This window comes from Bos indicus x Bos taurus, chromosome 21, assembly GCF_003369695.1.
Source record: "Bos indicus x Bos taurus breed Angus x Brahman F1 hybrid chromosome 21, Bos_hybrid_MaternalHap_v2.0, whole genome shotgun sequence".
In the NCBI taxonomy this organism is placed as follows: domain Eukaryota; kingdom Metazoa; phylum Chordata; class Mammalia; order Artiodactyla; family Bovidae; genus Bos; species Bos indicus x Bos taurus.
The window spans coordinates 32,035,277-32,049,722 of NC_040096.1; the positions used below are offsets into that span (position 1 = coordinate 32,035,277).

The following is a 14,446-nucleotide window of genomic DNA, read 5'->3' on the forward strand; positions in this document are numbered from 1 at the left end:
CCACTCCAGTGTTCTTGCCTGGAGAATCCCAGGGACGGGGGAGCCTGGTGGGCTGCCGTCTGTGGGGTCGTACAGAGTTGGACACGACTGAAGTGACTTAGCAGTAGCAGCAGATATACTGATATATGATTCATTATTATATTCTCTTTCCTTTTATTTTTTTGAGTAGAAGCAATTTTAATAATATCACCTTCAGATTACTTTGAGAAAATAAAACTTAATAAAATTATAACACAGAGCAACCATATTTTTAGGTTTCATGCTACTTTTGTACTAAATATAACATTGCCATATTTTTCAATCAAAGAAATGAAGCAATAGTAATCTCCATAGGAAGATTTTAGCTAGTACAGAGCTAAATTTAAAAAGAAAAATTTAACTTCCCTTCTATTTAATAGTTTTTGTGATTCAAAATAACCACTCTCTAAAAATATCTAGGAAGACTGACAATGAGAAGCTACTAAGGAAGGACTGGTCCAAGCAGATATTTTAAAATACCATAATGCCTATATAATTAAAATAATGTGGCACTCACACATGAATTAGATAAACTAGTAGAAAAAAATATAAGTACACGTGAAAATTCAATCTACAATGAAGGTGGCATCTCAAGTAACTAGAGCAAAGACAGACTTTATAGTAAGTGATCCTGGGACAACTTGTTATCCATATTGAAAAAGATAAAATTAGATCCATATATATATAAGAATAAACTGCAAATGGATCAAAGTTACAAATATAAAAAGATAAAAATAAATTTAAAAATAAGATTTTAAAGAAAATTTAAGTTTTAAAATTTAAGTAAACTCCAGTATTCTTGCCTGGAAAATCCCATGGACAGAGGAGCCTGGTGGGCTGCAGTCCATGGAGTCGCGAAGAGTCGGACACGACTGAGCGACTTCACTTTCACTTTTCACTTTCATGCACTGGAGAAGGAAACGGCAACCCACTCCAGTGTTCTTGCCTGGAGAATCCCAGGGACGGGGGAGCCTGGCGGGCTGCCCTCTATGGGGTCACACAGAGTCAGACACGACTGAAGCGACTTAGCAGCAGCAGCAGCAGCAAAGTGTAAAAAATGCAAACATGAAATAAATAAAGAATATAAACTTAGGTGAATTCCTGTATAGCTTGAAACATCCCACTGTGTAAGGATATTCTCAGAGAGTAAGAATATGGCAAGTAGAAATGAGCCAGCTTAACAGATCTTCAACTAGACAAATCTAGAAAAAATTTAACCCTCAAAACAAGAGTGATGGATTATAATTCATTAACTAAGAAACCATGAGTCTATAAAAGCTTTCTAAAATACATAAAAATGATTTCTAAATACAAAGAGGGATAAGGAAAGCTCTTCCTTACACTAGAATGTTAACCAGCAAACAGTAAAGGAACAATGGGACTAGCATATCACCACTTTGTAACCACCAGAGCAGCAACTTATTAAATTTAGAATTATCAAAGGAAGCTAAAAGCAGTGGGTAGACTATCTCAAGAGAAACAGGGTATTTACATATTCTAAAACTATCTTACCACAAATTACTAACTACAAAAGAAATAATTTGTTACTTAACACCAGAGAAACTTGGGCAAAACCTTAACCAAGTGACTAAAGCTGACATCACTAGCAACAAGATAAACCAACATCATGTGCTCCTATGATGCAATGAAAAGAACACAACGTAATTTTTGTAGTTGTTGTTGTTGTTCAGTCGCTCAGTTGTGTCTGACTCTTTGCAACCCCACAGACAGCACTCCAGGTTTCTCTGTCCTTCACCATCTCCCGGAGTTTCCCTCCTAAAATACATAGCTAATCTAACCAAGAAAAAAAAAATCATACAAATCCAAGGCTGCAGTACTACCTACCCTACAAGCCTTCAGGAAATTTCAAAGTGAGGTCTACTTTGGCACACTCCAACATCCTGTTTCCTGCATCCCCTATTCAATCCTCTAGATCTCCAGGATCTAGGCGAAGCTGACACTGCTAGACATTGAACTCCAAAGACTGAAGAGAGAAGACACTTTTTCTAGTTCAAATAATAATGAGAAGTAAAAGAAATGCGTTTTATTTTCTAAACCATTACATCAAATTGTATCTAATCACGGTAAATACAAAGAGTTTTTTAAACCTATATTATAAGAAGGATTTAATAAAAGAAAAAAATCTAAATCTCCTATAACTTTTAAAAAAACTAATCTGCTGGACTTTGCTGGTGGTGCAGTGGTGAAGAATCCACCTTGCAATGCAGAGGATGCAGGTTCCATCCCTAGTCTGAGAAGCCTTACAAGATCCCATATGCTGCAGAGCAACCAAGCCCACGTGCCACAATTACTGAGTCCACATGCTCTGGAGCTTAGCGCTGCAACACCTCTCGTGATGCAATTAAGATCCTGTGTGCCATACCTAAGACCTGGCACAGTCAAATAAATAAATGAATATTTTTAAAGAAAACCCATCTGCCAGTCATAACCACACACCCAATTTCGTCCCTGTATGAATCTGAAACTATGTCATTTACATTTGCATATTAGGTAAGATTTAAAAAGCAGTTAAAAATTATTTCTGATTTCATACATACTAATTGCCCACGACTTCTAACTGTAAACAGTTTTCAGTCTGCCTACTGTTAAAGACTAAATATATCTTCTAATTCACAACAAAAATGAAACTTTTTAAAGTACATACCATCATCATCTTTGCTTTCCAGTGGAACACTCCAAGCTATTAGGTTTCTTGCTGTGCGACCCTCCTCTGCAACTATTCTCCTTACTTTGTCATGACTGTTGGAGCGCTGGAATGAAGCCTGTGCACAGATAAGAGAACATGCATTAGTCTGTTGGTCAACATACAAAATACAGTTGGCAAACAAATTCATCATTACTCTTCTTTTCTCAGAAAGAAAACAGTTAAAACTAATTGGGGATCAGAAAGGTGCTTAAACAGAAATAAGAGTAAGGCACACATCTTTTTCAGTTCTAAAATCTTACAAGACTGAATTTTACAACTTTAAAAATAAATCATTTTAAGAATAAATTCAACCTAAGATTTAAAAAAGTGTCCTAAGGAGCATAAACACTGCTGTGTATCCATTTCAGCACCACTCCTCATTATGTATCAACAGGTTAAGACATAGTTTTTACAAACATGCTACATATTTCCTTTGAAAGCTCTCTACAACATAAAATGTTTTTTCAAGATGTCTTTTTTTTCCCTATGGATAATGCTAAACTAAATCTTCACTCAGTTGTAAATTTCCACTGCATAATTTTATCTCTAAGTTATTGAGAATCTAAACAATAATTCTTATAAACTTACAAATTTAGTTGCAAAATTTAAAACTCTGCCCTCCTGCACACAATGTTGTGTGTGTGTGTGTGTGTGTTCTTGCTTTCTCTAGTCCTAAACAGCTGAAAGCAACACTAGCCTACAGGTTCAGCTGCACCAAGACCCTGGGCAAATGGAAGCCCAGTCCTATTAGCAAGTCCCAAAATCAAATTACCTTCCCACAAATGAACACTATACCAAAATAGTCCACTTTTCTAAGCCAAGAATCTATGAAAATAAAAGAGCTCTAGAGCATGCCTATGAGCATAAGGATGCAGCCACCTTGCCCAACCCTAACTCCATGTGGGCAATCTACTGCCTTCTGAAGAGAGTTCCCTACTGGGTCCAGCCCAAAATCCTAGTCCAACATTAATGGTGTGTTCATCCTCTCTTCTGGTTCTTGCCAATATAAACTCTTAGCATCCTTGGAATCCTTAGGCAACAACACATTTACTGGACATTTACTACGTGCAAAGCACTGTATAAGACACTGAGAAGAGTACAAAAACATATGGTAGTATGATGACAGAGGGCGAGATGGCTGGATGGCATCACTGACACAATGGACATGAGTTTGAGTAAACTCTGGGAGTTGGTGATGGACAGGGAGGCCTGGCGTGCTGCAGTCCACGGGTCGCAAAGAGTCGGACACGACTGAGCAACTGAACTGAACTGAATTGATGCTGTGCTGTGCTTAGTCTCTCTGTCATGTCCTACTCTTTGCAACCCCATGGACTGTAGCCTGCCAGGCTTCTCTGTTCATAGGGATTCTCCAGACAAGAATACTGGAGTGGGTTGCTCTTTCCTTCTCCAGGGGATCGTGCCAACCCAGGAATCAAACCGGGGTCTCCTACACTGCAGGTGGATTCTTTACCAGGGGAGCTACCAGGGAAGCCCGTATGGTAGTATCAGATCAGATCAGATCAGATCAGTCGCTCAGTCGTGTCCGACTCTTTGCGACCCCATGAATCGCAGCACACCAGGCCTCCCTGTCCATACCAACTCCCGGAGTTCACTCAGACTCACGTCCATCGAGTCAGTGATGCCATCCAGCCATCTCATCCTCTGTCGTCCCCTTCTCCTCCTGCCCCCAATCCCTCCCAGAATCAGTCTTTTCCAATGAGTCAACTCTTCGCATGAGGTGGCCAAAGTACTGGAGTTTCAGCTTTAGCATCATTCCTTCTAAAGAAATCCCAGGGCTGATCTCCTTCAGAATGGACTGGTTGGACCTCCTTGCAGTCCAAGGGACTCTCAAGAGTCTTCTCCAACACCACAGTTTAAAAGCATCAATTCTTCGGCGCTCAGCCTTCTTCACAGTCCAACTCTCACATCCATACATGACCACAGGAAAAACCATAGCCTTGACTAGACGAACCTTTGTTGGCAAAGTAATGTCTCTGCTTTTGAATATGCTATCTAGGTTGGTCATAACTTTCCTTCCAAGGAGTAAGTGTCTTTTAATTTCATGGCTACAGTCACCATCTGCAGTGATTTTGAAGCCCAGAAAAATAAAGTCTGACGCTGTTTCCACTGTTTCCCCATCTATTTCCCATGAAGTGATGGGACCAGATGCCATGATCTTCGTTTTCTGAATGTTGAGCTTTAAGCCAACTTTTTCACTCTCCACTTTCACTTTCATCAAGAGGCATTTTAGTTCCTCTTTACTTTCTGCCATAAGGGTAGTATCATCTGCATATCTGAGGTTATTGGTATTTCTCCCGGCAATCTTGATCCCAGCTTGTGTTTCTTCCAGTCCAGCATTTCTCATGATGCACTCTGCATATAGGTTAAATAAACAGGGTGACAATATACAGCCTTGACGTACCCCTTTTCCTATTTGGAACCAGTCTGTTATACTTGTCTTCAAAGAATTAACAGTCCAAATTAGAGAACCAAACCCATAAGAGCAAAAGATAACATATGGATTAATCAGTATGGTATCTAGTCTCCAGAGATGCCCCACTTCCCCTCAATAAACTACTCCTCCTGATGTTCCTATCTTTGTATAATCCCCTCCCCTATAACCTGGCTCTGTGACCCGCTTTTTTGACCTATAAAATGAGGTAGAAGTGACACAGCTAATTTCTGAAAATAGGTCATAAGAAGCTTCACAGTCTCTACCTGGGTCTCTTGGAATGCTCCCTCTTGGGATATTCACTCTAGAAATCCAGTCATCAAGCTATGAGAAGCCAAAGTTACCAGAAGAGATGCCACATAAGGGCGGCACTCTGGCTGACAGCCCCAGCTGAACACCCAGCTGACAGGCAACATCCACTGAGCCATCCTGGACATTCCAGCCCAGTCAAGCCCCCAGATGACTGCGGCATCCCAGCACCCCAGGCACCCCCAGGCAGAAAAACCACCTATTCAACCCACAGACTCAGGACAGATAACAGGAACTATATATACGCACATTAATCCACAATATACACATCTGTATTTCTGTATTTATCTGTATAGAGACGTTGAAACTCAAAGATATTGAACCTCTCACTTCAATCCTACACCACAAGTTCATTTTAGCCTTCCCCCTTCCTTATTTGTAATTTATTTCTCCATTAGTAAGAAACCAGCTCTTATCATCTAAAATATATTTACTTATCTGTTCAATTCTAATATATATATATATATATATATATATGTAGTTTCAGAAAAAGGCAGAAGCGGGGGGATTCCCTGGCAGTCCAGTCCAGTGGTAAGGACTCTGTGCTTTCACTGCTGAGGTGGGTGGTTTTAGTCACTAAGTTGTGTCTAACTCTTGCAACCTCATGGACTGTAGCCTGTCATGCTGCTCTGTCCATGGGATTTTCCAGGCCAGAACACTGGAGTGGGTAGCCGTTTACTTCTCTAGAGGATATTCCCGACCCAGGGATTGAACCCAGGTCTCCTGCACTGCAGGCCGATTTTTTTTTACCAATTGAGATACCAGGGAATACCCTTCACTGTCAAAAGCCTGGGTTTAATCCCTGGTCAGGGAACTAAGATGCCACGAGCTTTGCTGTGCAGTCAATAAATAATAATAAAAAAAAGTTTCATAACTGCTAACCCATATCTCTGTGAGAAACTCATTTATTAGCAAGATTATATTTCTATGCAGGTTTATCTTTAGCCTTACAGGATCCAAAGTACTGGATTTTGTGTTTTCCTTAACTACTTAAATTAGTTGTTTCCTTCATTTAATTGTTATTTTCCTTAATTACTTAAATTGGTTCTTCTCATCTTCACCCTTTCAGTGTGGTTACGTTACATACTTACATTACTCTTTATGTTTTGGGTTCTCCTCATCTACTGGTTGATTTTAATTGCTTGCTTATTTGGGAAATATGTGAAAGAAATGCAACAAATGGTTCTCAAACAAAGGAACTTATTAATGAGAAGTATGACTTTGAAAATTGGGAAAGGAGTATGTCAAGGTTTATACTGTCACCCTGCTTATTTAACTTACATGCAGAGTACAACATGCAAAATACCAGGCTGGATGAAGCAGAAGCTGGAATTAAGGCTGCCAGGAGAAATATCAATGACCTCAGATATGCAGATAACACCACCATTATGGCAGAAACCAAGAGGAACAAAAGCTCCTCTTGATGAAGGTGAAAGAGGACAGTGAAAAAGCTGGCTTAAAACTCAACATTCAAAAAACTAAGATCATGGTATCTGGTCCCATCACTTCATGGCATCTAGATGGGGAAACAAGGGAAACAGTGACAGACTTTATTTTCTTGGGCTCCAAAATCACTGGGGACAGTGACTGAAGCCAGGAAATTAAAAGATGCTTGCTCCTTGGAAGACAAGCTATGAAAACCTAGACAGCATGTTAAAAATCAGAGACATTACTTTGCCAACAAAAGTCCATATAGTCAAAGCTACTGCTTTTCCAGTAGTTATGTATGGATGTAAAGATTTGGACCCAAAAGAAGGCTGAGCATCAAAGAATTGATGCTTCTGAATTGTGATGTTGGAAAAGACTCTTGAGAGTCCCTTGGACTGCAGGGAGATCAAACCAGTCAATCCTAAAGGAAATCAACCCTGAATATTCATTGGAAGGTGTGATGCTGAAGCTGAATTCTAATATTTTGGTCACCTGATGCTAAGAGCCAACTTGTTGGAAAAGACCCTGAGACTGGGAAAGATCAAAGGCAAGAGGAGAAGGGGACGACAGAGGATGAGATGGCTGGATGGCATCACCGACTCAATGGACATGAGTTTGAGCAAGCTCTAGGAGATAGTGAAGGACAGGGAAGCCTGGTGTGCTTCAGTCCATTGGGTTGCAGAGAGTCAGACACAATTGAGCAACCGAACGACAGAAATGCCTTTGAGAGAAGAAAAGTCACTATATGCTAGGGCAGGGGCTCACAAGCAACTTCTATAATAAACAATCTACATTTGAGAATAAGCTGTAACCATGATACCTTTTGCCCTTAAGTACTTCAATGTGTATTTCATATATCTAAAAGATACTCCCCCATATAACTATACTATGACTATCAAATCAGAAAATTATCACTGATCCAAATTATCTAAATTACAATAATTATTTAAATTTCACCAACTGTTCCACTAATGCTTTTGACAGTATAAAGCTGACAAGAGATATAAGCTCAATTATTTCAGGAGTTCTACAAACTCCAAGCAAGACAAATACAAATACAAAGAAAACCATGCTGAGACTGACCACAGAAAAACTGATAACCTGAAACAAAGGGAAAAATTTTAAAGCATACAGAAGAGGAGGGGGAAGTTCACCTTTAAAGAAGCAACAGCACAATAAGATGGGCAGCTCTGCATTGTCCAGACAGTGAAAAAATAAATAATCTATAATAAATAAATCAGTCACTTATTACTATCTATTCGGTAGAATAGTAGGGTCAAAATCTTGACTTGAGAGTTCAAGAGAATGTTGAATAAGAACATGGAGACAGTAAGTATTTAAAAAAAAACTTTGAGTATTGTAATAAAGGTGAACCAAGAAAGAACAAAGCAGAAATGAACAGAGAAGGTTTTTTAAATGAGTGCCAGCATATTTTTATGCTGATGGGGATGATCCACAGAAAGTAAAACTGCATATATAGGGAAAAAGGGAATAATCAATGACAAATCTGTGAGTAACAGGAATTGAATTTCAGAATACATAAATGAAACAACTAGTTTCAATAGTTTTCTCAAACTATTAGGAAAACAAAGACTGCTCTCTTCCACTCTAATACTGTACTATAAAGTTAACCCAAATTTTCCTCTCAAGAATAACTTTTGATATTTTTAAAATAAACACCTGTATCTACATTTCTTCACTACTCTGACCTTACCCTGGATATACATATGACATCTACTTATATGACTCATAAGCTTTCACTGAAACTCATTAGTTTGTGAACAATGTTCCAGCTCCATTCTGTGCAAAACACTTGAATCATCGCTTTTCTATTCCCATATTTTCCAATCAATGTAATATCATAAAATCACTTCCTTTTGCTTAAAGACATCTCCCAATGATTATTAGCTTTATATAACTTAGGTTGGCATTTATCATTTAGATTATCTAAGCATTGTTTTAACCAAGAAGTATCAGTATTCTTTTCAGGCCAGATGACTCTATGTCAGTAGGTCACCTACTTTTCATCTCTTTTTCAGATAATTCTCTTATGCAATCAAAGAAAACTGTATAGGGAAATACGCATAGATATATATCAGATCATAAAATTCACTATCATGTTCTTTATAACTCAAGAGTCTTCATAAAACAGTGAGTTTCTCAGAACTAAAATGACCACAAGATAGCAATGTTGTAGTACCAGAAAACTTGAAATCTAGTATTTTCTTATTCTATAAACATTTCAGTTCTACTACAAATTATGAGGTTAGTTTTTTTATACTTAGTACACATACACACATTCAAAGAAAAACCACCAGTTCAGGACTGTCATCATTCTTAATTCCAATATTTTATATAGAAAAACATTATAAAACTCATCTTACTACAACACATGATTGAAAACCATTTTTCAGCTTAAAGGACAGCTGCCTTCTGCAACATAAGCTGAGTGAACTGTTTTCAGTAAAAACTCATATATTTTGATCAATTTTAGTAATTCTATTTTTAACTGTGGTTTTGGAGAAGATTCTTGAGAGTCCCTTGGACTGCAAGGAGATCCAACCAGTCCATTCTAAAGGAGATCAGATCAGTCCTGGGTGTTCTTTGGAAGGACTGATGCTGAAGCTGAAACTCCAGTACTTTGGCCACCTCATGCGAAGAGTTGACTCATTGGAAAAGACTCTGATGCTGGGAGGGATTGGGAGCAGGAGGAGAAGGGGACGACAGAGGATGAGATGGCTGGATGGCATCACTGACTCGGTGGACGTGAGTCTGAGTGAACTCCGGGAGTTGGTGATGGACAGGGAGGCCTGGCGTGCTGCGATTCATGGGGTCACAAACAGTCAGACACGACTGAGCGACTGGACTGAACTGAACTGAACTGATTCTTATAAAAAAAAAATCTCAGTGTAACTTAATGTAATTTTAAACTTTTTAATTTAAGCATTAGGGTTTGAAATGCAATAAATGAGTCCGAGATACTCCATAATATTCCAGATGTCTATTTCAAACAGTATTTTCATATAGGTCCTTTCCTTCCAAGAGATTTAAACAAAATATACGTATTTCCATCCAAAGTCACAGTGTGCCACCTAGTGCCATAAAGAGATTTTACAGAGGCTTGTTCAAATACTAAATGTTTCAATAAAAAGCATACACATCAGTCTCGAGGTAAAGTTTCTAAGTTTGACTCTTACAGTATATTACCTAAGAAAGCAAGTGTTTAGAATGTTTACCAAGAAATGCATATATACCTCTTAGCAAGACTGATGAAGCAAAGAGAAGAAAGAAGGCAAAAATTATCAATACCAAGAACAAAAGAACATCACTAAGATTCTAGAGCCTCTAGACATCAGAAAGATAAAAGGATGTTATAAATAAAATATGAATTTGAAAATTTTTATGAAATGCACAAATTCCTTGAAAAACACAATTTAACCAAATCTTGGCATAAAATCTTGGGGCTTCCTGAGTAGCTTAGTCAGTAAAGCACCTGTCTGCAATGCGGGAGATCTGGGTTCAGTTCCTGGGTTGGGAAGATCCCCTGGAGAAGGAAATGGCAACCCACTCCAGTATTCTTGCCTGGAGATTCCCATGGACAGAGGAGTCTGGCGGGCTGCAGTTTGTGGGATCTCAACAGTTGGACACGACTTAGTGCTATCTTTCTTTCTTTCTTTGGCATAAAAGGAAATGGAAAAATCTGAGTATTTACTAAAGAAATTAAAAAATTTTAAATACTGAAGAAATATTTACTGAAGAAATTCCATAAAAGAGAATCCAGGGTTAAATGGGTTTCACTGGTGAATTCCCTTAATCACTGAAGGAGAAATTATACTAAATTCTTCCAGAGGGAAAAATGAAGGATCAAATCTCAAGTCACAGAGTGACTCATGACCCTGAATATTAGAACCTAAGAGGACAAGAAAAGTAAATAAGCAGTTCAAACACCTTCAAAAGTAACAATGTGAACTTTTACATTACATATACCTCCATACACACACACATCTGCAAACTAAATCCAGTGAAAACATCAGAACCAAGTTGATTTTATTTCAGGAAGCAAGGCTGGTTTAACATTTTTTAATCAATGAATTCAATTCATCATATTAACTAAATAAAGGAGAAGAGTTTAATATTCTTTTCAACAGATGAAAAAAGCATGTGATAAACCTGGATACCCATCTATGATAAACATTCTTCACAAACTTCAGCAAATATCATATTAAATGATACAATCTTGAAAGAGACAGGATGCCTACAATCACCACTTCCATCATCATGATACTGAAATTCCTAGTCCTTGTAATAAGGTGAGAAAAGGAATGAGAGGGAAATTATAAGGTGAATCTAGAATAGCCTGTTAGACTAGAAAGTACAGAAGGACTCAAAGAATAATAAAGGCAAATGAAAAGATACAAGAGCCAGTGTGAAGGAACTTCCACCAGCTAAGTCAAGGACAATGCGAGCATCAAAATAAATGGTAGTAGTAGAATGTAATATTAAATAAAATAAAAAATCCAAGAAGCCTGAAAGACAGGCAGATAGATAGGCATGTAGATAACTAATAATTATTATCATCAGTGAATGCTAAAACTAGTGGGTAGATGGTTTGATGAGTTGCAGGATATTTACACAGCCTCAAAGTCTCTCTCAACAAATAACATACTACTTTCAAAAGACAAAGCAAACTTCAAAGAGAAAAACCTGACAATACCCTATATTAACCAAGTGATCAGAGTCCACATGACCAATAGCAGGACAAACTGACATCATATGCTTCCTGATGTGATATACTGAGAAGGATACAACACCATTCATGTGATATTCTGCCAAAAACACAAAATCAGAGTCTATAAGAAGAAAATATGACCCAAATCAAGTGACATTCTTCAAAACAGACCTGAAAGAACTGCCCTGGATAAGCGATTTGACTCACCCCTCGGTGAGCTCCTCACAGGCAGGACAGCCACACCCTTTCTCTCTGGGTGTGTGCCTCTGCCTTGCTTCTATCTAAAAGACGTTGTTTCTGTGTGCCCTCCCATTTGTTGTGCTATGTCTCTAATAATAAACTCTGCACCTATTTTTATAGCTTTTACCTTCTTGAGAAATTCATTTTTCAATGGGCGCAAGAGCCAGAGCAACTTTGCTTCTAGCCACTAGCCCTACGGGCAGTCTAGTAGATAGGATTCCTGGTTTTCACCCAGGTGCTGTTATTGTTCAGTTGCTAAGTCGTATCTGACTCTCTATGACCCCATGTATCACAGCATGCTAGGCTTCCCTGTCCTTCATTATCTCCCAGAGTTTGCTCAAATTCATATGTCCATTGAGTTCACCTAGGCTACCCAGGTTCAATTCCTGGGCAGGGAACTAAGATCTCTTCACACCACCGCTCACTGCTGTCTCCTCAAGATCAAAATATTCTTAAGTGGTTCATGGAAGAGTAATATGCATGTATTTACGAAAAAGTGAAAGAGTCAGTCACTCAGTTGTGTCTGACTCTTTGCAACCCCACAGGCTGTAGCCCGTCAAGCTCCTCTATCCACGGAATTCTCCAGACAAGAGTACTAGAGTGGGAAGCCATTCCCTTCTCCAGGTGATCTGCCTGATGCAAGGATGTGTCTACAAATAAATGTACATGTGTGTAGCTATATATGTATGTGTCTTTGTCTTTATACATGATTTTTCTTTTTGGCCATACCATGCGCATGTGGGATCCTAGTTGCCCAAGCAGGGATGGAACCCAGACCCCTTACAGTGGAAGCACAGAGTCCTAACCATGGGACCACTAGGGAATTCCCTATATGTGATTTTATATGTGTGTGTATGTATGTATGTTTATATACACACACACATATAAAATAAAAGAGAGAATATGAGAAAGGAAAAGAGACAAAATTAGCAACTGGTAAAGTTAGTGAGAGTCCCTTGGACTGCAAGGAGATCAACCAGTCCATTCTGAAGGAAATCAGCCCTGGGATTTCTTTGGAGGGAATGATGCTGAAGCTGAAACTCCAGTACTCTGGCCACCTCATGTAAAGAGTTGACTCATTGGAAAAGACTCTGATTTTGGGAGGGATTGGGGGCAGGAGGAGAAGGGGACGACAGAGGATGAGATGGCTGGATGGCATCACTGACTCGATGGACGTGAGTTTGAGTGAACTCCAGGAGATGGTGATGGACAGGGAGACCTGGCGTGCTGTGATTCATGGGGTCGCAAAGAGTCGGACACGACCGAGCAACTGAACTGAACTGAAAGTTAGTGAAAGAATATCAGAGAATTATCTGTACTCCTCTTGCAACCTTTCTTAAATCTGAAATGAAAGGAAAATAAAAGGTCCTAAAAATAATGATAATAAAGGATAATATTTTCATGATCTTCAGGTATAGAAAAACGTCTTAATCAGGATACAAAAAAGTACTAATCATACAGGAAAAAAATGATTAATTGAACTTCACTGGAATTAAGAACACATTCTTATATTAAAAAGACATCATTAAAAGAATGAAAAAGCAAGCCACAAAGAAGATATATGTGTAAAAGTAACAAAGGTCTTATACCCAGAATAAAGAACTCCTTAAATCAATTAGAAAAAAAAGATAACCCAACAAGAAAATGAAAATTGAATAGGCATTCCCAAAAGACATATAAATAACCAACTATCATATGAAAAGGTACTCAAAAGTAAGCACTGAAAATATTAAAACATTTTTAAATCAATGACAATACCATGTGATGGCAAGGAGCTGGGCAACTGCTTGCACTGCTGACAGAAAGTTAAACTGATATACAACAGCTTAAGAAATCTGGCATTATCAAAAAGCACAAACCAGCCTCTGTTTACCTCTCTAGCCTCATCTTCCATTACTCTTCCTGTCTGCCATGCTCCAACTCCACTGACATTTAATCAGTTCCCTATGACCACCAAGCTCCCTCCTAATTCAGGGCATTTATATAAGATTTTCTCTTCTGTTTAGCATGTTCTGCCACTCTACAACATACATTTATTGGCTTCCTCCCCAGCATTTACTGCCTACGTCTTTTCTAATAGTTCAGTTTTTATTGGGGTACCATGTGGTTCTATGAAGACCTACAAGACCTTTTAGAACTAACACCAAAAAAAAGATGTCCTTTTCATCAGAGGGAATTGGAATGCTAAAGTAGGAAGTTGAGAGATACCTGGAGTAACAGGCAAGTTTGGCCTTGGAGTACAAAAGGAAGAAGGGCAAAGGCTAACACAGTTATGCCAAGAGAAGACATTGGTCAGAGCAAACACCCTCTTACAATACAAGAAATGACTCCCCACATGGACACCACCAAATGGTCAATACCAAAAACTCAGACTGATTATATTCTATGCAGCCAAAGATGGAGAAGCTCTATACAGTCAGCAAAATCAAGACCTGGGGCTAGCTATGGCTCAGATCATGAACTCCTTATTGCAAAATTCAGACTTAAAGTGAAGAAAGTAGGGAAAATCACTAGGCCATTCAGGTATGACCTAAATCAAATCCCTTATGATTATACAGTGGAA

General features: G+C 38.6%; 1 protein-coding gene across 4 annotated transcripts in view; it reads right to left on the bottom strand.

Moving 5' to 3' along the window:
- The window catches only part of SCAPER (S-phase cyclin A associated protein in the ER), a 423,671-nt gene that overhangs the window by 384,748 nt on the left and 24,477 nt on the right, over positions 1-14,446 (bottom strand). For all 4 annotated transcript variants that reach the window (XM_027521864.1, XM_027521861.1, XM_027521865.1 and 1 more), the window contains one exon: positions 2,684-2,801. In XM_027521864.1, coding sequence (XP_027377665.1) covers positions 2,684-2,801 — 118 coding nt within the window. The remainder of the gene's footprint in view (positions 1-2,683; positions 2,802-14,446) is intronic.